The sequence below is a fragment of the Haemaphysalis longicornis genome, unplaced genomic scaffold (genome assembly GCF_048455015.1).
Source record: "Haemaphysalis longicornis isolate Haplotype H1 unplaced genomic scaffold, Haemaphysalis longicornis Haplotype H1 scaffold_6, whole genome shotgun sequence".
NCBI lineage: Eukaryota > Metazoa > Arthropoda > Arachnida > Ixodida > Ixodidae > Haemaphysalis > Haemaphysalis longicornis.
Genome location: NW_027526407.1, coordinates 44,522,186 through 44,547,528, shown reverse-complemented (window position 1 = coordinate 44,547,528; position 25,343 = coordinate 44,522,186). Strand labels below are relative to the sequence as shown.

At 45.1% G+C, this 25,343-nt stretch overlaps 1 protein-coding gene across 1 annotated transcript; it reads right to left on the bottom strand.

The window, feature by feature from the left end:
• Nucleotides 1-1,006: 1,006 nt before the first annotated feature.
• Nucleotides 1,007-24,579, bottom strand: LOC144141519 (Y+L amino acid transporter 2-like). The gene is made up of 7 exons (XM_077673068.1): nucleotides 24,410-24,579; nucleotides 23,957-24,151; nucleotides 20,807-20,908; nucleotides 10,313-10,573; nucleotides 8,214-8,339; nucleotides 4,690-4,786; nucleotides 1,007-3,844 (listed from the first exon to the last, which is right to left on the bottom strand). The coding sequence occupies exons 1-7, from the start codon at nucleotides 24,426-24,428 to the stop codon at nucleotides 3,085-3,087; spliced, it is 1,560 nt and encodes a 519-aa protein (XP_077529194.1). The 5' UTR covers nucleotides 24,429-24,579; the 3' UTR covers nucleotides 1,007-3,084.
• Nucleotides 24,580-25,343: the final 764 nt, after the last annotated feature.

The window sequence follows — 25,343 nt, the reverse complement described above, 5'->3', positions numbered from 1 at the left end:
CCTCGCCTATCGGGCCACTGCTCCGTGCCGGGCGCTTCCGGAAGGCGGTGATGTTTTTTTATCTCTAGCTCTCAAGGGCAAAACTGGCCATCCCTCCCAGAGTGCCCGATGTAGTGTAGTGTAGCTTTCGCTACAAAAACAGCCCCCGGTGTCCGTAGTCTGCACCGTTACCATCCGATTCTCGGCCGTAGCATCAAAGTCAACAGATATGAACAATAGCAGAGACATTGTGTGGTGATCTTCTACTTGCCCTAGAGAACTCGCACCACAACTGAAGAATGGAGCCGCGATCGCAAAAGGAAGAAGCATGACGCACGAAAGGCCTACGCCGCACAGCGGTCGCCTGAGAAAATGGATATCAACACATGTGCGCCGGCACTTTGCCCATGGCAGACTCGTTCAGAACAAAAGCCGAATAATGCTTCCGAAGAAATTGTGAATGCTCACCCGCTCGTCGGATGAGATACGATGGCAGCGTAGCAGTGCGCGCTAGCGGTAGTGTGCGCATTTTTATCTGGGGGCAAGCGGCCGAATCAGCCAGCGCTCGCCGACACGAGAGCAATCAGTGGCCGATACCAAAACACGGCGACTGACAACCAGCTGACCTATGCCGACGACTTCACTCGTGTCCTGACACAGGTACGCTGAAGGACGCTGCGCGGAACAGTATTTAACGTCAAGGTAATGCTTTTGAGCTCGCTGGGAGGCTTCATATACCGTCGATTCGGTACACATGCGGTGATGGTGTTTCGAAGCTTGATACTTCTCTAACAAGCACAAATGAAGAGCTTGATCGCTGGTGGTTCTGATGTAATACACCCCGCTCAGGGCTGCTTTTTTGTAGATATCCACATTTGATGCGTGTGCTTTTAATGAAGACTTACACGCCGTAGCACATCATAAGCCTAGGTATTTATTGGGCGCGTTAAAAAAAGTACAAATGTATGTCGTACAAAAACCACAATTGGTGTCTTCGGTTTTTTTTGTAACCTAAAAGATAAACCAAGGACTTCCTACGCAATATTATAAAAGTAAACTTAAGGCGTAATAGAATAGTTATTAAAACATATAACAGCTATTAAGACATAAAGCGTACACTTTGCGTAACCTTAAACGGGTACTGACACAAAACTTTGAAGGCGAGATAACTTCGGAGATAGATTGGTGTGAAGACATAGACATCATCTGAAAAATATCAGTAGCGAATACAGCCTAGAAGATATTTAAAATCAATTTTAAAGTGTGCGAAACGCAACCGAGCAGCTAGCAGAGCACCACGCGCAATCGACCTCCTGCGGATATTTTGTAAATAAACAACATCCAAACACGTCACGAGTTTGTGTTTGCCGCTTCGGCACTGCCGGCGTTTTTTGCGGCTCGCCCGGCTCGCCGCTAAAATCGGAGGGCCGGAGGGCGGAGCTTCTGCACTCGAGAACGAACGACCCGATCGTTGGCGGTGGAGGCGCCGTGATTTCATCAGCTCGTCGGGCAGCTGGCCGCGACCAATGTTCTACAGCGATTCCAGGCACTCTGCTTCTATTACTTTTTAATTACATTGGGTGCGAAAACGCGCCGAAGACACGAAAAGCCACCGAGCGAGCCGCACGGTCGCTGTGCAGGCGGCGGCCACGGCCGCGAAGTGGCCCAGGCCGGCGCAGGTAGCTCGAGTGATTGCTTGTTACCGCTGCACGAAATTGCACCAAAGTCCCAACTATGGCAGCTTATATGAGAAAGGAGTTAATGATGCGATGGCGGGTTGCATTAAAAACTTTCTTCTGCACCGCTTACGAGAGCGGCAATTGAATATCCGCCGCAGGGCTAAGCCGAACACATCTGTAGGCGGACCTGTAGGCAGACCGGCCGGCTGCTCCCAGCGCGCGTCTTGCCACCCACTGTCTCGAGCGTCGCGCGTCGTTCTTTAGCCGCGGTAGCATTTGCACTTGCAGCACCTGCGTCACGTCCATGGTCGCTTTTTAATTAAGCGGCTCACGAGATAAGTACGTGGGGGCATTCGCAGAAACTGCCGGCGATGCGGATTCGACCGTGCTACGACAACTCTGCTCTGTGACATTCCTCCGACGGCCACGGGGTCAGCTTTGTTCACACAAAATCCATCGGTTCACGGCGCCCGGTGAAAGTAAAACTGCAACTGGCCGCATTGAAAATGCCTCTAATTAAACAACCATCGCATGCTGAAGCAAATGATGTTTTTACAGATGATAAGTAGGTCACTAGCTACTTATCGCAGCAAAAAGAAAACAAGATACAAAATTTTTGTGTCAGTGCCCCTTTAATATTATGGATATGGCATGACACAACGAGAAAATGCAGCACCTGATCAGCTGTTCCCTCCAGATAAGCTACTCAGTTCCCCTCGTGCTAACCTTATTTCGGCAAAGAGACACCGTCGGCTGGAAGTCTTATTGCCGGAGTACCACTGTCACCTCGTTGTGCAAAATCCCGTTTGTCTGTGTCAAGCCTATATACCAAGGCCGCATAGGGAAAGAATGCCGTGCGAACGAGAAGAAATAGCGCCGCTAAGCAATGGCCACCTGCCTTCCGGTGGTAATAAGTGACTTTCCCACAGTTCTGCCACCACTTCAGATCTAGAAGTGGCTGGATCACTGAATATTATAGGCACAGCGGCTGCTCTATGTAACGTTGAAGACGACAGTACCTGCACAAAATGCACGAAGAATGGCATAATGGGGAGGAAATTAGCGTAATTATGGCAAGGTACCGGCTGACGTGGCTTGTATATATGCTTTACCGTCTTTACATATATTCAGAGAGTGGACGGGTCAAATACATCGACGGATATCAAATCTCAGCGTCCTGCTCTTACAAAAGTGACATTCTCCTCACCTTAAAACGGGGGACATTTGGAAAAAATGATACCATTTTAGTTTGAGCCCGTCATTTTCTAACCGCGCTAATTGAAGGCAGCCCAAATTACAGAGAACGAAACACCACACATGATGGATAAGGCAGTGGCCTGGGCATGACAGCGCATTCCCTGCCCTTATTGCGCAGCAATTAGGTGTAGCAACAACCCTTGGCCGCTAAGTCCCCAGGGTAAAGGTTCTAAGTACCTTGCTTCTTTCCGGGCTCGCACAAACACAATTTTTGTAGAAACAAGGACACACAAGAAGACCCGGGCACGGCGCACTTGCAAACGTGAAATACGACATAGACTACGACGCCACTCAGCCCCAGGCTTCCTAGAAGAACAAGAGCGATATAATCTGTGCTTTGCATTAAGTTCACCACAAGAGTAGCCAAGTTAGCGCAGAAAGATAGGGCCACGAAGATGTAGGGGACCCTTACTGTCCTCGGACAATCGCTCATTGTAAACCGAAGTCTGACGAGTGCTAGCATGGTGAACATGTTAAAAATGGCTCCGATCAACATCGTGCTGTTGACAATGGCACCTAAAGAGCCAATTAGGGTTAGGGTGGATGCCATGGCCCCCCGTAGGAACAGAGATACGGTTGGAACGGACGTCTCAACACGCACCAATGACAGGAACGAAGGAATGTGACCCCTCCTTGCGGCAGCAAAAGCGAGTCTGCTGTTGCTAAAGAATCCGGCCGATAGTGTTCCGAACGCGCTGAAGGACACCACGATGGGCATGATGACGGCTCCAGCCGTGCCCCAGCTCTCGACACCGAAGGTTAGAGCGACTGCTTCACTGGCGAGAATGGCGTCGGCTTCCAAAACGATGAAGTAGGCGACGTTTGTTAATATATAAAGAGAGACTACAGTGAGCATGCCGAGAAAAAGAGCCCAGGGAAGAATCCGGGTCGGATTCTTGATTTCTTCCCCAATGTAGCACAAACTTTCCCTGTGTATGGAGAAAAAAGAAAAATAGTTACAGCTCTAGGCAAGTTCTTGTTAGACATGCAGTAAAGTCAGGCAAAAATTTGACTATTTCTTGAAAGTGCTTTTGAAAATGCGACCTTTGTTCTAAGCTAATGTACCATCAAAACAACCTTTTCACTAGGCACGAATTATATTTCTTTTTTACGTTTTTCTGGAAACGCAATTTTTTTTTCCTCCTATAAAACGAGTACAACGTTGCCTTCTTCATATTACTGTTTGTGTTCGTCAACCTTAAGTAGCAGTGTTTCTTTTTTTTTTCAATGCGAATCGGTCTATCCGCGGCCAAAATAAAATAATACTTCAAGCACGACTGTCGCCAAGAGGGGCAAGTCAAGCTAGGTTAAGCGGTTATCATATGGCGCGACCAACCACTGTCACAGACGATAGTTGCGGCAAGTAGAACTACTGATAGCCATAAATACAGACCCTAAGCTTCATGTGATTGGCATTTCTTTCGTTTACAGAAAATGTTTGTGTGGCTACTAAAATCATCGCTACTGCAATCTCTATTTCACTGTACTTGAAACCTACAAAATCGCGAAGTTCACCACCGCTTAGCTCTGAAGCGTGGCTTTTGAGGAAATAAACAAGGTATCCAGTGCAACTTCTCCTGGGCCTCCGATCCACCAAAACCTCTCAAGGCATTTTTATGCTATAATGTTTACCGTGCTGCCTGAAGGCGTGTGGTGCTGTTTAAATAAAGGCAACTTTAATTCATGTCTTGTTCTAAAGACTGAATGCGATTTTCTTATTGGTAATTTACTTTACGGTACACTGGTTACCTTACAATCAGTAGGCTTTACTGACCCTCCTTGCATAGATATATGAGCAGCAAAGTAGGCGTTGACCAGACCACCAACCGTAGGCTGGCTCGTGAAGTAGGGAGCGTGGAAGTTATTTGTGCCTGAAAGCAAATTTATAATCGTTAGAAGTACCTTGTATCAAGCACCGGAATGTCATTTTTTATGTTCATAGACGGGGTAAGAAAACCCTGAGTTATTCGATTTGTTTTTAACAGGAGTGTTCTATGCCCGGGTACACCAAGATCTGAACGACGCCATATCCGTTACGGAAATCACAGAAAAAGTTCAATTGGCGCGGCGGCACTAGGTTTCAAACCACGATCACTCTGGCCGCAACAGGAAGTGTGAAACTCTACAGAATGAGCCATGAAATCATGCCCGGGTTGCTGAACAAACGCGCCTTATGACCTTCCCTCTAACTTGTCCATTCAGATGGTGCTGCCGTCTAGGAGAGGTGAAGCGAAGTACTGCGTCATGACGCTAATGAGCGCCGATAGTTGGCGCCTCAATACGGTGGCGTGTAGGGGAGCTAGATACAGGAACTCTAGTGGCGTGTAGCAGCGGGAGCCGCGGTGTTTACCTGTCCGCCGCCTATGCGGAATGCCGCTGCGCTTGTGGAACGCCGCAGCCGCGTGCCACAAGCTGAGCTCGTCGCAACGCAAGCGGCTGGCGTACACGCCACACAGCAGGACCAATGTGGTCACACGTTTGCCTAAGCGACCCGCCAGCAGGACGTCACTCGCCAAGCACACCCACAAGACTGCTGCCGACCCACAAATCATTCTCCTTTCGCTGTAGCGTACTGTGACATCACCAAACGATTCGCTGACAACCCGTTCGGTTTCATTCGCACGGTTTGCGAGCGCCTGGGGTTTCAATCGGATTTACGCCAAGCTCCGGCGTGCGTAATCCAGTGTCTATGTTAATGCGTCCAACCGGATCATACCAACTAAATATAAATTGCGTTGTGCAAATTCATACCCATGCATAATAAACATTCTAATCCTCCTGTGAAGGCACAGTTCACTTTCGTGTTTTACCGATTCCTAAGAAGGATAAACCACATTTTTTATTGTAATTCTTAAACTCAACGAGAAAACCTAGGGCACGACACAAGTCTCGTCTGGTGTTTTGCATCCCGCACCTCACAATGAACTCTTGCACAATTCTTAAATTTTCGTGTGGATTCTTAAGTAGCCAACACGACCTACATCTGAGCTTGCGACATCATTTGTCGCGTTAGGGAGGAGTAGGAAAGTTTGCGTCGCCTGAAGTACAAGTGTCCGCCATTACTTTTGGACATGTTAACAAATGAGAACGTGTGCTCTGTCTGTTGTCAGTATGTGTGCGTTGTACGTACATTTTGTTGCCCTTTTGTGCATAAATACATTTGCATTTTAGGGCCGAAGCCCCTTAGGGGCTCAGGCTGTCGGCGTCTCATGTCGTCGTCGTCGTCTTATGTCGTCGTAGTATCATGAAGTCGTGTATAAAACACCGAGACACTCATTTTCCAACGCCTCACACTAGATCGCTTCATCTCCGTTGGAACAACGCGAACTAAAATAACACAGGGGGACGCGTGTTTCCAAACGCATTTCTGCACAGAGCACCCACGCGCCATGTGTGATGTCACTGCGCGTGCTATTCTTTTGAGCGCCTGCTGAAGGGAGCCCACCGTTCGGGCTCTGTGGCCTCGATGTAGGTTACTGATTACTGGTGCTGAAGGCTTGGGTTCGAGCCCCAGTAAGCACATTTCTGAGATTTTTGTTTCATTTCCTTCCTTTTTTTTCTCATTTTTTTTTCTTAAAACAAATCTACTTGTTGCTTTTGTTAATGTTTTAGGTATGTTTTAGGTCGCTTTAGGTTTGGGGTGCCGCCAACGACGTCATTTAATTCCCTTTTTCCATCGCTCGAACAGACATGTCACGTGGGAGCTCTGTCCAGCGAAGCGTTTGGAAATACGCCACCGGGACACTTGTTTTCCAACGCCTCGCGCTAAAACGCTTCGTGCTTCAAAGACACTAGACTTACAGCGAAGCTATATAGCTTTGCTACACATCAACGCATACAACTCGTTCATGACCTCTACCACCTAACGGTTTCATCTCCGTGGAAAAAACGACAAGGCACCACGAATACACTGATCCACTGCATACTTCGCCCCTCCCCAGGTTTCGCGTTAGTGGAGATGGTCCCGGATTTTTGCACATCGTGACAGTATATTGCTTTTCGTCTGAAACAGGAACGAATAGTTCATAAAACGCGCGACAGAGGGCGCAATCACCACCCTGTAGGTATTTAGTTCAGTCACCGAAGACTCGCACCAATCCAAAGTAAAGCACGCATGCCCTTTTCCCAACGAGCAGGGGCAGATTTCAGAGCACGGGGGCAGTGGTTGTCGCTGCATTGAAATACAGTCGAAACAAAGCCCCCGTTCAAGCAGTTCAAAATCGGCGCCTTCTTCGTGAAATCCTAGGTATTCAACTGCACTCGCATGCCATTTTCCGAACGAGCAGGTGTAGATATGAGAGCACGGGAGCAGTGGTTGTCGCTGCATTGAATACAGTCGAAACAAACCCCCGTTCAAGCAGTTCAAAATCGGCGCCTTCTTCGTGAAATCCTAGGTATTCAACTGCACTCAACGGCCAAGAAACTGGCCAACAAGCACGGCACCGCAGCCCACACCATACCTGTTGGGGAACTTCTAGAGTGAACCGCCCCACTGGCGGCTGCAACATTTCCATCGCCACATGCCATGATAAATCGCAGCTCTATCTGTGGTACACTATACACGCAAGGTCGACCAAAGCAAACAAAAGGAGACATGCCTTACGTTTCTGCGGCTGCTTGCCGCTGTAACGGCACTGCTAACCTTGCCCTGGCTGCGAGATCGAAGCAGCTGTTGCTAGTGGCTTGCGCACACAGCTGAGCGGCTTTAAAATCTAACATTTGCTCTTGAAATGCAGCTGTATTGTACTTGCCACGGTGCTTCAGACGATAGACCCAAGGGAGCCTCACCGTAAATTCAAGCTCCTAGAAATAGACTCACTCTGATCAGATCCTACAGCCTCGTTACCTACATAAGACAAGCGGTCACTTATAAATGTGTTCCCGAACTTGAATTTATCATACACTACCGATAAACTCAACAGCCTACAAAGAATCGTTCAGATTTTGTTTTTTTTCTCAGCTATCCCGCCTTTAAAAGTGCAAAAAAAACGCAATAAAAAATTCAAAAACCTTTAAAAACTGATGCTGCTTAGTAGGTATCTTGGCTAGGGGAATTGCTCCATTTAAATTTGGGTTTGAGATTTCAAGCTTATGCAAAAATTGGAGTATTAGACTTCACCTATTACAGGAGATAGCTGAGCTTTTCCGCTGTTTTATTTATTCGCACTAAATTTCTGAGCTAGGTATCTTAGATATTGCCAATAATATTCTTATGTCGACTCATTTGACATCGGTCAGTTTTAAACACATAGTGGTCTTTGAAAAGGGTTTTTCAATATGATCTGTATAGATGCATACCTGTGAAGGCGGTCACTACGGCTGTGCCGACGATTGAAAGAAGTAGAGCTATTTTAGCCACAACAAGAATGTTTTGTATCTTGGATGACACACCAAGCGAGACTCCATTCAGGGCAGTCGCCAAAGCTGAAAACAGGCAAGCGTTTGTAAACACAGCAAAGCTCGGCTTTTACTTGTTGCCAGCAAAGAATGCTAGCCCATTTACAATAACACCAGACACGTTTAGTAATCTTTTCTAAACGCTGCACGTGCTAATCTCGGACATCTTCCAGGGATTCATAGTGTTTAACATTGGTGTTACAAAAGACTGTTTTCCTGGAACGAAACAAAATGCTTGGCGAAATTGTGAATTCTGGACATTTTGTTTCTATTAGGATGATGTGCAGGCACAGTGATTTTTATTATTTTTTAGTGGTGGAACGCTCGGGCGCTGTGTTGTTGTGACATCGTCAAACGAGTGCGAGATTGCCGATTAGGATCATTTTCTATTTTGGATTCAGCAGGCTTACAGATATAATTTCCAAATGAGATCTTAATTTTGCATTTATACAAATGAACAGGATAGAACTGCCGAACTTCTTTAAAAAAGGTTCTATAAGCACTGAGGAGCCCGCTGGTAAAGCTTGAGAAGTGGCATCGTCCTATTTTTCTCAAATACACAATACATTGTTATTAGGCACAGCTCCAGCCAAGATAAAGCTCTTAATAGTTGGGGGTAATCCCAGCAGTCCAAACACGAAAACGTGTTTTATGGACGGTTGTAAACCACAGCAGCAACAATTTTCTGGCACCCCACTCCTCTTGTAGAAGGCCGTGTATTCAAACCTACGAAGCATTCGGAGCTCCAGCGTTGAATAACGTGTCATAAAAAGCAAGGGAATCTCAGAACGTTTGTAGAGTCTGGGTAGCTGCCATACACGCTTTATTTTTCGAGGTAGTTACCTTAGAAATTGATTTACACTCATTGCCCTCGCGTGTACAGGAGAACGCTTTGAAAGCTGTAGGAGTCCTCCGTGCCTAACAATAAAAGGACCAAACCAAGATTGATGCAGACAATGACATCGCTACAATGCCGTGCATTAAGCTATGATGATCACTTTAGAGTAATATGAGAATAGGCATGTCCCTGAATGCACTAATTATTTGGTAGCAGCAAGAATAAGAAATTTCCCAAAGTACTTTGAGGAAACGAATGGATAAACCTAAAACATAAGACAAGATATTTAGCAGTTAAAAAGCGGGATCAAATACGAATATATAAGACAAGATATTTAGCAGTTAAAAAGTGGGATCATATACGATTATGTCGGTTTTTGGGAATAATTTTTGTAATAAAAAACAAATGCAGGTATCTAACGCCAAGATCTGGTCCCGCCCTAGATCGATCTTTCAATGTGAATAACGCCCACCTTTTACAATCTCATCAAGTGTCGGTTCGCCCCTTTTATTAGAGTCGTCTAGTTGTTTAAAAAGTCAGTCAAAGCGACACAAACGTGAACGAGAGCTCTTTCTGGTTTTGTTGCCAATAAAAAAACACTGTAGAAAAAGTGTTGCTACACGCCTCGTTGCGTACTTTCTTCGGCTGTTGAGTCGCTTATTAAATCTCTCTGGTAACGACACAGCTTTAATGAATAGTGCTTGTTAGCCGACCAGATTTAGGGAAAGTCCTCAAGGTGGTGTAAGTTTCCGCGAAGGAAAATTTGACATCCGCCTCCATGTAGCCGTACGGCTACAAAGGAACGCTGTACAGATTTCTCAGAAACGTCCCAGTTGAAGAGCGTTGGTAGAGTTGGTAGAGTTGGCGCAGTTGATAAAGCGACTGCCCTAGAGATTCGGTGGCCCCGGTTTGAATCCCGGACCAGGAGGAATTTTTCTTCACCTACGACGTTTATGAAAAAGCTGTGCCGCTTTCCTTTGAAGCGGTTAGGCTGCATAGAGGTGGATGTCAGATTTTCTTTCGCCGTGCTTGTTAGCTTTGACAACTCGTAAAAACAGTCGCAGTAACTAGATACAAGATGGCCGCATACATAACTATTTACTGCTTTAACTACCACTTTCGCTGTCCTCCGAGAACATCGGTGTTCAAAGTAAGTACTCACTGCAGAAGGTGAATGCGACAAGCACAGTCACTGAGTACGGTGGAGCGCATGATGAATAGACCACTTGCAGAGCGTAGCTCGCAAACGCCAGGCCTTGAAAGGTTCCAGTCATTGGGTCCGTTACCAAGATTCGGCACCAGGCGTACATGAAGGGTATAAAATCTCCAAGCCGTCCTAGGGTGTCCCCCGCAGCGCACAGGAATGCATAGTTGCCACCAGACGCCGGAATTAAAGCACCCAGTTCGGCCAGGCAGAATACCTCTGCAGAAAGCAATTATAAGACGATTACCACAAACTCCTTGAACTGCCGTAGTCTTTCTGGCTATGACCATATGCCTGAACGACAAAAAAGTGTTATAACAAAGGGATAGCTGTTATTGAGGAGTTCCCCACTGTTCTCGCTACGAGCTGCTCACTTGCATGGTTTTGTAGAAGACCATTCAGGAGTTCATGCAGAAGCCGTATCTTTTTCTGATGATAGAAGCTGTTCACTATAACGTAATAAGTCATTTATTGCTTGTATTGCTTTCATTTATTGGATAATAAACTATTTATTGCGTAATAAACCATTTATTGCTTCAATGCAAACTCAGCAATGCAACCTTGAAAAAAAACGGTGTATTTCCAGAATGAGCTGTTGAAATTTCATTTGTCCAAATTCAATTAGTCACAAACCTAAAATGCCGTCCCTAAAAATTTTAACCAAAAAAGATGTTGGCCTCAATGCCATATTTTAGCATAAATTTTGAGGCCAAGGTTTAGGTACTTAAGATAACTATTTGAGGAATTAGTCATGAAGGTTGTAAAATCGGCATGCGTTATTCGTTTAAAAAAGTCGCCGACCGCAAAAACGAAACTTTTATTTCCTGCGTCAACCTGACACATTGCTGCGGCGACACAGCGGTGAGGCCCGCTCCGATAAGGCTGCGGTGAGACCTACTGTGGACGACATTCGCAAACAAAGCATTCTGAATCCCACTTCATGTGCGGTTATTATAATAGACTACATTTTGTGGTTTCAGGGGTAAATCCTTTCACCGCTTGCTCGCACGAAATGCTTTTGTAGAAGGGTGTTTAAAATGTTGTGGACTGACTGATGCTTTTGATGAATTTTTACATTCATGTTTTGATTTCCTGGTGTTTTTTGTCATTGTGTAACACAAATTTATCTAGAGAAGTTTGCTGCTCGCAAAAAAGCACATATAACACGAACACGCACACAAAGGGAACTACGATATATCACTGCTTTGTTTCCACCACCGTAACCACTTTTGGAAACTTGCATCACAATTTGTAAGCCTTTTGCAGCTAAGCTACATCGACTGTCTTCATTTTTCTCCTTATCTTATCACCAAAAAAACACACAAGCCATCGTTTATTTGTCTGCTGGCAGAAGGACAGAAAAGTCAAATGCTTTCAGAGCACTCATCTTAGTCATGACGAGTCTACTGTCAATGCCAACCTCGGATGTACGAGAACAGTTGCAAGGACTGTTGACAAAAAACATCAACGATAATCGCGTTTTGTCATTATAGCCCACTTTTGAGCCTCAGAGTATGTTCAAGGGTACTGTTTTAGGGGTCAAGCTGGGTTCATATGAGCCGCGTCTATTGATCAGCTCAGCTCACTTCCCCAAAAGCCGTTGTTATGAAATATCTTTTTCAGGTGAAAACGAAAAAATTCATGATAAAGCACTTTAATACGACATCCAGCTACACACAAAAGTTTACAAAGCGTTTAGAACTATTATTCGAGCAGACTATTTTGAGATGGAGAACGCAAAAGTTTAAAGAATGGTGCAACGTAGAAGACCATTCAGGAGTTCATGCAGAAGGCGTATCTTTTTCTGATGATAGAAGCTGTTCACTATAACGTAATAAGTCATTTATTGCTTGTATTGCTTTCATTTATTGGATAATAAACTATTTATTGCGTAATAAACCATTTATTGCTTCAATGCAAACTCAGCAATGCAACCTTGAAAAAAACGGTGTATTTCCAGAATGAGCTGTTGAAATTTCATTTGTCCAAATTCAATTAGTCACAAACCTAAAATGCCGTCCCTAAAAATTTCTGACGAAACCAAAAAAGATGTTGGCCTCAATGCCATATTTTAGCATAAATTTTGAGGCCAAGGTTTAGGCACTTAAGATAACTATTTGAGGAATTAGTCATGAAGGTTGTAAACTCGGCATGCGTTATTCGTTTAAAAAAGTCGCCGACCGCAAAAACGAAACTTTTATTTCCTGCGTCAACCTGACACATTCCTGCGGCGACACAGCGGTGAGGCCCGCTCCGATAAGGCTGCGGTGAGACCTACTGAGAACAACATTCGCAAACAAAGCCTTCTGAATTCCACTTCGTGTGCGGTTATTATAATAGACTACATTTTGTGGTTTCAGGGGTAAATCCTTTCACCGCTTGCTCGCACGAAATGCTTTTGTAGAAGGGTGTTTAAAATGTTGTGGACTGACTGATGCTTTTGATGAATTTTTACATTCATGTTTTCATTTCCTGGTGTTTTTTGTCATTATGTAACACAAATTTATCTAGACAAGTTTGGTGCTCGCAAAAAAGCATATATAACACGAACACGCACACAAAGGGAACTTCCACCACCGTAACCACTTTTGGAAACTTGCATCACAATGTGTAAGCCTTTTGCAGCTAAGCTACATCGACTGTCTTCATTTTTCTCCTTATCTTATCACCAAAAAAAAACACTCAAGCCATCGTTTATTTGTCTGCTGGCAGAAGGACAGAAAAGTCAAATGCTTTCAGAGCACTCATCTTAGTCATGACGAGTCTACTGTCAATGCCAACCTCGGATGTACGAGAACAGTTGCAAGGACTGTTGACAAAAAACATCAACGATAATCGCGTTTTGTCATTATAGCCCACTTTTAAGCCTCAGAGTATGTTCAAGGGTACTGTTTTAGGGGTCAAGCTGGGTTCATATGAGCCGCGTCTATTGATCAGCTCAGCTCACTTCCCCAAAAGCCGTTGTTATGAAATATCTTTTTCAGGTGAAAACGAAAAAATTCATGATAAAGCACTTTAATGCGACATCCAGCTACACACAAAAGTTTACAAAGCGTTTAGAACTATTATTCGAGCAGACTATTTTGAGATGGAGAACGCAAAAGTTTAAAGAATGGTGCTACGCTAATCCTGGCGTATTAGTGAAGCAACTTTAAAGGATGCTTGCTACACCTCCTATGGCAAACTCAAAGCAAAAAAACCGCTACAATATGAAACTTTCAAATTATAAATAGCAAAACCAAGCCTTTTATTTAAGTCAGGGTCTCAGCGTGCCTTCTTCGAATGCCGACAGTTTAACAATTTACGGGCGTTTCCAGCCATATTGTCCTCAATATAAAACATTTTAAAAACGTAAACATAGAAGTGGAGCCCACATGAAACCAATTAGTATCTATTCTTTCTTCTTACGCCTTCGTTTTGTTCTCCATACTCACAACGCAGCCTGTAAAACTGCCAAACCGCATCAAGTTTCGAATAACTAAAAGCGTGCGCAGTACGAGCAACGCAACTGTTCTTCTCATGTTATTTTTTGGGGTACTCCTGTCACGCAGTTTTTTAAATGAATTGCCAGCGACTGCACAACTATTTTTTTTATTCAGGGGTATTGGACATTGCACTTCAATGGCAGTTTTAAACTACACGTGTACCTTGCTGGCATTAGCACATAACACGTTTAAGTGCCGTAAAGCAAAAAGCTACAAGCCACGGGAAGATGTAGGCCCCGACTCAAAAACCACAAACCTCTCCAAACTGCGTCTTTTCCAGGGCCCTCAGCCACTCCAGCTGAAGGAGCAAGCCTGAATATTACGAACTCGTAATTATTTCTGGTGTTTGCCTGTAGGTGAAAACATCATTGCGCAATTCCAGTACGAACAAGTGGTATCCTGGGCGCCACCATGGCGCCCTGTATGCACGGTGACCATTGCGCCTCCAGGTGAGGTAGCAGCACAAACGCCAAACTGCGTGTCCATGATCACGTTTCGCCTCATGCCCACTGTTCTGTTTTTTCTTTGCGTATTTTCTTTTCTCTGATACGGCTCTACAATGCGCGAAGTAACGTCAAGATCCTTGTAAATTAATATGGGTTTCGGAGCTGACGACAGAGCTCAAAGCGTTACGTTAGGACGAACGTCAGGACGACATTTACCCACGTCGTCACTAAGAATAAGAAGGTTTAGGGTGAGCTAGTTTGCTACTCACCGAATCACTCCTGCTGTAATTAACACGCTGAAATTCTTCATGTACCCATCAGTACATGTGTCGTCAACACCCGTTTCCCAGTCGAAACAACTTCATTTGGCCTTGATGCCAGTGCGCCTTTACTCATGTGTAGTAGTCGAGCTTTGGTGGCATTAGGAAGGCCTCTTCAGTTGCATTCCAAGGACACTGGGTTTGATTTCCATCAAGAGCCAAATTTACCCGATTGTTTTCTCAACGAGAGTATCGTATTTTTTTAGCCTCAGCTGCCGTTGAATTTTTCGTCTGCCATCTCTTTCTTACGACGCCGACTCGCAGCGTTCCGAACTATATTATCTGTGAAGTATTTTCTAATTCAGCCTTAAAAAATTGTCTGGATTTTTGTAAAAATGCTACTAATAAAAGCCTAACGAATATAACTTTTATCCATATTATTTTAATAGCGCCATTTTGGAACCCCGTTTTCAGGAACACTTATACATCAGGCATGTTGCCTTTAATAGTGGTTGTCCACAAGCATTCACGAAGCAGTTTTTACAGTGCATAATTTTTGGACCAATCGGAGTAAATTATTAATATAAATCATGCACCCCACTATCTAACAACGACGATGGTTGAACGCAAAACTTTCTTGTGATGGATTCTTTGGTTGTCGATCCGGCGCGGCGAGTATGCCTTCTCTAGAGGTACTGACCACTTTTCTAGAATACCCACAGACTCTCGGGGGTGCACTCGGTAGGCCTAATGTTTAAGTTTGGGGTCTACGTCGTGAATCGGTACCTGCTGCTTGGCGTTAAGTAAGCAATTTTTTTCAGTGTGTGCCGGTTTGAGGTGTTAAACCCTAAGATGTGATGTTATGCCTAACGTCCTAAACCTCAAAATGGATATTTTGCCTAACGTCCTAAACCTCAAAATGGACGCCCTCGCGCCGGCGCGCCAGTGCATTCATTTTGAGGTTTAGGACGTTATGGTGACTGCCGCGGCTATGACGTCACTCCTCTGGAATGCGCAGACCGGCGAATGTTCAGACCCAATTCTCTGCACACCCGTACTCCAATTCGATTGAATTTCCAATACAATACAATAAAATACAATACAATACAATTTAATCCAATCCAATCCAAGTTCAATTTAATCCAATCCAATTTTATCCAATTCAATCCAATGCTCTACTTCTACTTATATTACACCTTTTTTAGGCAATAATGGCGCAAACAAGTTTAGTGCATACATATAGTCCCTTCTAATCTTAACTGTTCTAATTGACGTTTCACGTGCAAAGGCTAAACTTCGAGAATCAGGCGCACTCTGTATGAAAACATCATTGCAGACGAATAATATTTTTTCGCGTTTGAGCATTCATTACGAGGTGGGGAGGGCGGTATGAAGGGATGTCTTGTACTTCACAGGGCAATTATACATGCATGCATGGCCTTAAAGGGGTCATAAAGACAAAATGCAAGTTTGGTTCACTTAGCAGATTGCCTCGTTAGGATCATGCTGGCACCACTTTTTACGTAAATTGTGCTCAAATAACCTGTATAATTAGCAAAAAAAGAAATGGCCATGCGACCCTCTAGCTGATTTCCCGCAGCAGCACCTATGATGTCATACCAGCCAGTTCTGCGATTGGTGGAGGCCGGAAAAAGCAAACGCAAATTAGGCAGAGCTTATAAGCTTGCCGAGTGAGCTATTTGCGCTCACATTTAGGGCACATTCTTTCTATATCAGTAAAAATGGTAGGACAAACAGTGGAATTTACGAAAGCACTCGTAAACATAGAAGTACCAATGCGTACTGCTGTTAGAACTGCGCGCACTATGCTTCATTTAGATGCCCAACACTGCGGGAATTTGGGGTTGTCTCAAACGACACTCGCCGATTCAGGCAAGCGACGGTGTCTTACGGCACCGTATTTGTCGAGTGAGCACCGCGTTTCACGAAACGATTACTTTCTTCATTTACAAAAACAAGCCAGAGGTATGGTGGGGGTGGTGGTGGTGATGTTTATCGACGGGTGGACCTAGCCTTGCGTGGTATGCGGGCAATTGCTCACCCGATAAGCACCTTTTACCGCTATGCCCGGGAATTCACCACGATTCGCTGAGGCTTGTGACCCTTAAAAATTGCAGGATCAAACGAGAGATGTCCTTCCGCCTGACCCAATGGCCATCCGGGAAAATGAAATCGTTCAAAGAGGCATGCGGAGCGACTTTCTTTCGCAGTTCTTTAAACAAACCTAACCACTCATCCGCATGCTCTCGGCAGTCCATAATAAAATGACCGCTGTCGCCTCTAGCACCACACGTTCCGCACAGAGGTGAAGAGATAATGTTCAGCTTATGAAGCCACGCCGGTGTCCGCGCTGAGTTGGTCCGTATGCGGAACAGTAAGGTTGCCTCTCTCCTCTTCATTCCTTTGGTAACACAAGGTCGATGTTGTGGTCACCAAAGAGACCGGAAATGATCTTGTATGATTGTTTTAAATGCAGAGCATTTCAGTAACTCACGATGTCACCCGCGTTGACGTCCGTCGTAGTCCGTACCGTCGTTGTCCGTACCCCTCCCCCTACACTATATAAAAAAATACTATCCGGCGCCTGGTTTCGATCCCTCGACCCTGCGGGCGAAACGCAATGTACCCACTGCGCCACAAAGCCGACACAGAATGGGAGGCTACGAACGCGCCTTATATCCTTGACTCATTCAAACTACGTCAAGAAGCTGCTGATACAACGCATTCACTACCACCAACTCCCCAAACACTAAACGTTAACGCAATACACCCACCCCCTATGCGACGCATTTACTCGAGTCCCCCTCGCGGGGAGATGGGACCGCCAAAAACAACGCATTGTGGACTGCGCAGTAAGGTGCCGGCACGTGCGAGAACCGCTCGCGCTGTTCGTTCCAGGCAGGGGGCGCGCGAGCACTGCGAAGGCGGGAAATTTGAACTGCTTTGGGCAAACCTCCGTTCAATTCATCAAGAGAGAAGTGAGGCAGGGAGGCGAAGAGCGTGATGGGTAGTAGCAGTAAGCGGATAAGGGTGCCACAGGCCGTTATGGCGAATCACTGCTCTGCATTTACGACAGCTTTCACGTTGAGTGGAACGGCTTTAATTTTTTTTAAATGAGCCAGGTTTAAAAGCGGTCACAAACAAACCAAAGGCAGAAAACGGCTTCCCGTGGTGTGCTCGCGCCATGTTGACTAACAGTAAGCAACTATCCGCTCCACACAAAGTTAAGCTGGAAGACCTGTTGTTATGATGTCATTGCAAACGTCGATCAAACACGCGTTTTGGCGCGAGAATCCAAATTTTAGCTTAAACTCAATAATTTCGCAGTGAATAAAGCGTCGTTTACTTCCGGAGAAGCGCTGAGGGCACTATAGAACACGAAATCTTTCGAATAAAACAAACTTGTATTTTGTCCTTATGGCCCCTGTAATCAATCAACGGCTGAACGCGTTTAGGGGCGAAGCACATTAAGGCTGAGGTTTGTCCGGCGTCCGGTGTCCGGGCTCACGGCACAGCACCGTGTAAATCGAAACATCTGTGAAATGTTAACAAGAGGTTAACAAGAACAAGATAAAATCTTCACAAAATGTTAGAGAGAGAGAGAAATTTACAAAATGTTAGAGGGAGCAGTTGAGCAGTTTTGCATGCCTTCTGGAGCCGTGCTGCGCACGCCCGAGGAGCATTGGATTGGATTGGATTGGAATGGATTGGAATGGAATGGATTGAGTTGGATTATATTTAGATTTCACTGGATTGGATAGGGTTGGATTGAAATGGATTGGATTGCATTTAAATGAGTTGGATTGGATCGGATTGGATTGGATTGAATTGTGTTGGATTGGATTGGATTGGATTGGATTGTGATTGACTGATTGTGGGGTTTAACGCGCCGACGCAACGCAGGCGATGAGGCGCGCCGTAGTGGAGGGCTCCGGATTAATTTTGACCACCTGGGATCTTTATCGTGCGCCGAAATCTCGAACACACGGGCGTTTTTGCTTTTCGCCTCCATCAGAAAAGCGGCCGCCACGGCCGGGAATCGAGCCCGCGACCTCGTGCTCAGCAGCGCAACGCCTTAGCCACTGAGCCACCGCGGCGGGTGGATTGGATTGTAATTGTATATACTGTACACACGCGTTGTCACTCATTTACATGCGGGAGTAGGCAATGTGGCAATGTCACGGGTGATTTACGGTAAGAACGATCCCCAGTGCTTCGCCCACTCGTCATGATTCACTTCATTGAGATGCGTGAATTTTTTTTCACACCCTTTCAGTACCCTTCTAAAAACCTAGGTGTTCAAGTTGGTCAATGTCAACACCCTTTTTGCCACACAAAAAGGGTGTAGACCCAGGAATAAGGATATTGAGATTCAAGAAAAAGGGTGCAAAGACCTCCCAACACCTTTTTGTCTTGCATATGCTACCCCTTTGTGGCCAAAAAGGGTGTAAAAAAGTTGTGTACCCTTCACCGCACTAAAATTGAAGTAATATCTCTTTTTTAGGGCGCAGTCCTTTGTTGCCCGTTCGTGGGCTCAGCCGCGTCGCCATCGTTGTGACCGAGCGAACGATGGCTGGACCGACAAGTGAAAGAAACAGCGAAGAATGAAAGAAAGCAAGGAGGAGAGTGCCGCGAAATCAGGATAGGAGGGCGGTTTGCAGTGGAGGCGCGAGCCAGCGTTCTCCGAAAGTGTGCGGGGAGGGGGAAGCGAAGGGGGCGGGATGCTGTGCCCACACGAGGCGCTCGACGGCGCGGCACTTGGCGAAAACGTGAGGGGGGCGTGCGCGTGACTATGATGTGTATTCGCAAAGGACGCAGTTCGCGGTCCCTTCCTGAGACGCACTTCGCGCCGCCGACTCAGAGGCTCATAATCGCTGCCGTCTTGAGAACCCACGAGTGAGTGCTGCCTCAGCACACTACTGCTGCGCACAAATATCGCATTAGGGAGTATCGTCATCGCCAGCGAATTTTTTGTGTCCTTGCTATTCTGGGGTAAATAAATTGTTTTTTTTTATACATTTCGAATATTTACATTGTTTTTGTAAAGAACCCCCCGTTGAATAAGCTGAGGAATCGCATTTTTTTTTTCCACCGTTTCATTCCATGTATTCCACCTTACAGGCCCGAAGGCATTACATAAGGGGGGGAGGAGGTGACGTACAAGGTATAATAAACAACGCAATAAATCTCAAAGGGTACCAAGGGCACGGAGAAAGAAGTATGACCAAGGGTAAACATTCAGACAACAATAATAATACAAAGGGTAAAAAATGAAAAGTATACAGTAAACATTAGCAAGCGCAAAGTAAAAGTAAAGGTACAAGGGTAAACATTCAGAGGTAAACATTCACAGAACGATAAAACAGTTTAAACAGTACTTCAAAATTATCGTAAAAACTGGCAGGGGAACAGTAAATTAAGTTATATTGTGGCATGTGACTTTTTAGTTTATTGCTGAAGGTATGGTGGTTAATGAATGTTACTATATTATCGGGTAGTTTGTTCCACAGTGTAATCCCATTGGGAAAGAAGGAGGTAATCATTGCAGATGTGTGTCCATTTAAAGGGCCGATATTATGGCTGTGGTTTATGCGGGATGAAGTTCTGTGTGATGGTTGAAGTAAAACGTGCCGTGATTTAGAATGATAATAGAAAGCATGCACAAGACACAATCGAGAAATGATACGACGAGATTCAAGTGACGGCAGGTTCAATGATTCTTTCAGTGCAGTAACGCTAATATCGTTAGAGTATTGGGAGAGAATAAAGTGTTCTTTCACGTTCTTGCAATGTCGTATTCTTAGGATATGTCTTATGTTGTTCTTTGAAGGACCCTTCACTGCGTAAATGCTGAGGTGCTATTTTGCTCTTATTTCTATTTTTCAACTTTGGTGTGTTAATAACTTCGTGTTATGTGTTTTTTTTACGTTCCTGCAATGACATTTCTTGAGTATATTTCACATTCTTGTTCGCAAGGTCCCTTCAGTACGTAAAACCTGCTGTAAGCCACTTTTTTTTCTATCTTGTAGGTGCATTTTTTGTTACCACGCTACCAGGTGATTCTTCTTTTACCACGGTCGTCGGTACGTCTAACATCGCCATGACGGTATCTAAAGCCCAAAAAATCAGCTTATATTGCTGCGATTTACAAACGCCATTTAATGCTTTCTGTTACTGAAACTTGATTAACAGTAAAACAACCCATTTTTGTAAGTCAGTGAGCAGGCCAAGTGTACTCACGAATGAGCGCTACGGCTCCAGCCGCAAACCAGATGAGAAGATCAGCTCCAGTTGACCCGGATTGTGAGAACACCAAACTTGGTGTCACAAATATTCCAGTACCTAGGAAAAAGATACAAGCCCACGTTCTTCCTAAACTGAGATCGCATCGCTTCATTATTGCTGCGTGAGCAATAGGCAATCTGGGCTAAATTTCTCGCCTTCGATCCCTGTACAAGGAGTAGCAGAAGAGCAAAGAATAACAGAGCCCATGCGGAGAGGCATGACGTCAGTCGAGCCGACGGTGACATTGCCTGCATTTCTGCTGAGTTCGCTCTGGAGCCTACGTCAACCCAAATACCTCGCACATTGGCTCTTCCTGCTGTACCCATCACTCCGTGGCTTGATTCATACAGTCGTCGCTCATGCACACTGTGAAACGGAGTGTTTAGACAGTGCGGGGCCGAATAGTCAACAAATAGGATGGAATAAGAATTTAACTTAAATTGAGGACGACTCAGCGAGCAATGGAACGAAAGATGATAGGCGTAACATTACGGGACAAGAAGACAGCGGAGTGGGTCAGGGAACAAACGCGTGTTAGCAGAAATTAGGAAGAAGAAATGGACGTGGGCAGGGCATGTAATGCCAAGGCAAGATTACCGTTGCTCATTAAGAGCAACAGAGTGGATCCCTAGAGAAGGCAAGCGTGGCAGGGGGTGGCAGAAAGTCAGATGGGCAGATGAGATGAAGAAATTTGTGTGGATAACTTGGTCGAAGTTAGCACAAAACCGGGATAATTTGATATCTATGGGAGAGGCCTTTGCCCTAGCTACAGTGGGCGTAGATAGGCTGATGATGATGATGATGATGAGGAGGAGGAGGAGGATGGAATTGGCGGGAGTGCTGCAAAATTATGATGACACTGGTGCACATAAAAAGGAGCAACCGGAAGCCAGTCCTGCTGCTAAAGCCAGAACGTGTCCACGAAGACGGCTGGGACGGAAGCCCCTGTTGGAACGTTGTGCGAGAGTCGTTACGCCGCGTGGCGAGCTTCCTAAGCCAATGCTAGGCGTTCCCATCGAGCCGGGCCTTAGCTTTTCAAGTGAGATGGATGAGGAGCTCACGCATTCCTAGTATTCCACCAATCAATCCCACAACAATTGTTTATGCCAAGTACCTCACTAAACTGTTCTTGGAATCTACTAGTTTTAGTGTGCGAAGCCAAGTGCAAATATAGCAGAAATCACCCATGTTACATGCGAATATTGTCGCATAATCTAAATGCTATTGCATCGGTCGTAGAAAAGCATTTATAGTTAAACCTGGATGTAACGAACCTCTATGTACGAATTCCTGGATTGTAAGAAGTTTTTGTATTCCCCATTGCCACCTGGATTGCGGTCCATGTGTTAGCGACCTCTACGTAATGAAGGCGTTGCGACGGTTATTCTTGATATAAAGAAATTGCGCTGCTGATGGGTTAATGTTCTTAGCATATTTTGTAAAATATCTGCTTAAGAATTGCACTAATTTAGCAAATTTACCTCGCACCGCAAACTGCCCGGCGGTTCCACGAGTGAGTGCGCTTTCGGTGTAGGTGCTTGGCCTTCTTGTCGGCGTTTAGTCGCGCGTCCGTACTGCTATCTATGCTCTCGGTTCATCGGTGATGGGTACTCCTGGCAGAAAACGAGAAGTTTTGATATTTCAAGACAAGCTCGCTATTTTAAATGCTGTGTCCACCGTCTAGAAAGAAGAACGTCACCACCCGGTGCAGTGTCCCCAATAGCATTTCCTCAACAGTTTTGAGTGCGGGAAAGACCATCAAGTTCGCGAAAAGGCATCGTTTGAGCACAGGTTTGGTTCTTGAAACGCGTTAATGCACCGAAAAGTGCCAAAATGCAAACGTGATACTCAAGTTACGTTCGCGAATACGGGGGCAGTTCTGCGTCACTCATGTGTAGCCTTTTGGTTTCGTTTCTGCTTCATTCACGCGACATTTAACTCGCAACCTGGGTGTAACGAAAAAAAAAGCCAACCTTTGTCAACTTTGTAATATCCAGGTTGAACTGTATATCCAATCAAAACCATACTGGCATTGTTTTCAGTCATCCCCCTTTATTGCGTTGACTCGCTAAAATTGAAAGCTTCATTACTTAGTTTAGAACAGAAGGCGGGCAGACGGTCACTACAATGGTGCGTGTGGGCAACAAATATTTGAAGAATTTAGAAACAGTTTTCTTTTGAAGCGAGCCTGTACACGGCTAAGGGACAGAAAAATCTGGCGCCCCATGTACGCAGAATACTCCTCCTGCCTAACCACATGCGCATGCGCGAATGAACCAAGTTGGATAGGAGTTAAACAGTAAGCGGAAAGAGATTAGCTCCGATGAGAGGCGACGTAGCTACACTCTAGTATCTATCAACACAGGTAATAGGGAACCGCACACCGGAGGAAGAAAAAAAGAGTAGCTGTGGAAGAAAAGCGTGCTGCTAAAAGCGTGTCCCGCGTGCACGCTGCGCGCTACTGCGTAAAACACAGCTCAAGCGACAATGGCGTACAGGATGGCCAACGATTCAGGTGGAGCAGCGTCAACGTAGCAACGATAAATGCCGGCCGCACGTTGCTTCGAAAAGCGTAAGCCACGCATCTTACGTAAAAAACCGGCCACCCGTCACAGCTTCGCTGGTGTGAAGTGCATGGACGCAATTTTTTGCCTTCTAGTCACCCAACTGAGTTACGTAAAATAACTTCTTTATGGAGTATTCTTTTTTCACTTTTATCTGCCAAGCAGAATAGTTCGTCATGACAGCAAAAACCTCAGGGTCAAATAATTTGCTGGTGGGCAGCCGTATTTTGTCTGTGGCCTGAAGTTCTGAATTCCCCTTCATATTCACACCTTTTTTTTCTTACACTTTCACGTGAAGACGGCGTACTAACAACTGATAAGCTGCTCGTGCGCCGTCTTTTCGTCAAAGTGAACGTTTTTTCCTGTATTTGTATCTACGATCATAACAAGCGTAACTAACCTTCAAAAGCATGTTGCACCAACTATCCCGATATCAAGTTTTGCTGAAGTTCTATTCGTAGTTTTGTGAAATGGGGCAAAACAATTAAATGAATTTACAACGTAAATATTAGTTGCAAAAAGACAAGAGAAACGAAATTACCAACAACATTGCCGATGACTACAGCAATGGCGCTGAAAAATCCCAGTTCTCTTTTGAGGGTGCCACTGGGAGCGTTGTTGGATTGGCCGGATTGGTTTGGTAGCTCTCTTTTTTCTGGTCCCTTCTCCTCTGCCTTCAGTGAAGCCTTCTGGATGCCTTCTGGTCTCCTCAGAGTTCGATTTTGAAGGTGACAATCTTTAAAAGCAACATATAACGTACAATAAATTTATTATTTCACGTCGTATTACACCTATTATACGCTTATTATTACACCTTTTATTACATCTAATGTTAAACTTAAGCACATTGTAAACAATTGCCGTGAAACACATTTTTGACATATTGCGAACCTGGCCCAGGAAACAGCATATACATGTAGCATAGAAAAGTTTGTTCTTGCTACGTCTGTTCAAAGCGCAATACTTGGTTCCTTGGTAAAGCTCATCTCCTTACCGGGTTCTTGGAGAGCCATGAGCTCCTTCTTGACTTCTCTAAGGCAATCTCAACTCCAGGCTTTTCCGCAGTCTTACAGTCCTGGCAGGACATTTCACGCCAGGACAGCAGCTAAAACTTTCCCAGCTGCGTCGCTCTTGCTGTCAGCCCACGCTGAAAAAGCACTTCCTTAAACATTAGCCTAGCGACAGTCACAAATGGCACATCTGGCTACAGACTCTTGTCTTTTTGTCCAGGTGGCACCATAGAAATCTGCACAATGTTTTCACAGGAGAGCTTTGCTGTTCAACCCAAAAACATGTCACGGCCAACAAACTATGCCCCAAGCCTCACCCCCTTTCACGGCCGCTTTCATTCCGCACATTGCCGTTCCAATGCCGACAGAGCTAGAGTCTTCCTGCAGCTGCACTCGGCTGTCTGCATTCAAAACAAAGCAGGTTATTATCAGCCTTGCATACTTTAACTCTGGGAGCCTCGTGTTGAAAGAAAGGATCGCTACACCTGCCAGCCTTTTTTGCAAACTGCATCCTTGCATACTTTGACTCTGGGAGCCTCAGGTCGAAAGAAAGGGTCACTGCTCCCGCCAGCCTTTTTTGCACATTGCATTACGTTAGAGACCGTTGCTTAGTTATTTAAAATCAGCGCAAATACTTGTTAGCAGTGACTACTTGTTTATTTAGTACACTTTTTTATTTAGTACATGGCTACTTTTTTATTTAGTACATATTGCAGTCCTCTAAGGACCAAGCAGGAGGGCAGAATGGAAAGTTACATGTATCGCATGGTAGCGGTGAATACATATCAATTACCATGCTTTGTTCACACACACAAAACGTATGAATATATAAACAAATACACACACATTTTCAGGTCACAAGTAACGGCAAAATCATTTTAAACAAAAACCGTTGCACAGTTTCTTCCTTTAGACATC

Bases quoted from the DNA above. Each gene is read 5' to 3' on its own strand.
- LOC144141519 (XM_077673068.1), bottom strand. The intron at 10,574-20,806 runs GTGAGTACACTT...TGCTTTCTGCAG, and splicing joins TGGAGCCGTAGCGCTCATTC to AGGTATTCTGCCTGGCCGAA. The intron at 4,787-8,213 runs GTATGCATCTAT...ATTTGCTTTCAG, and splicing joins CGTAGTGACCGCCTTCACAG to GCACAAATAACTTCCACGCT.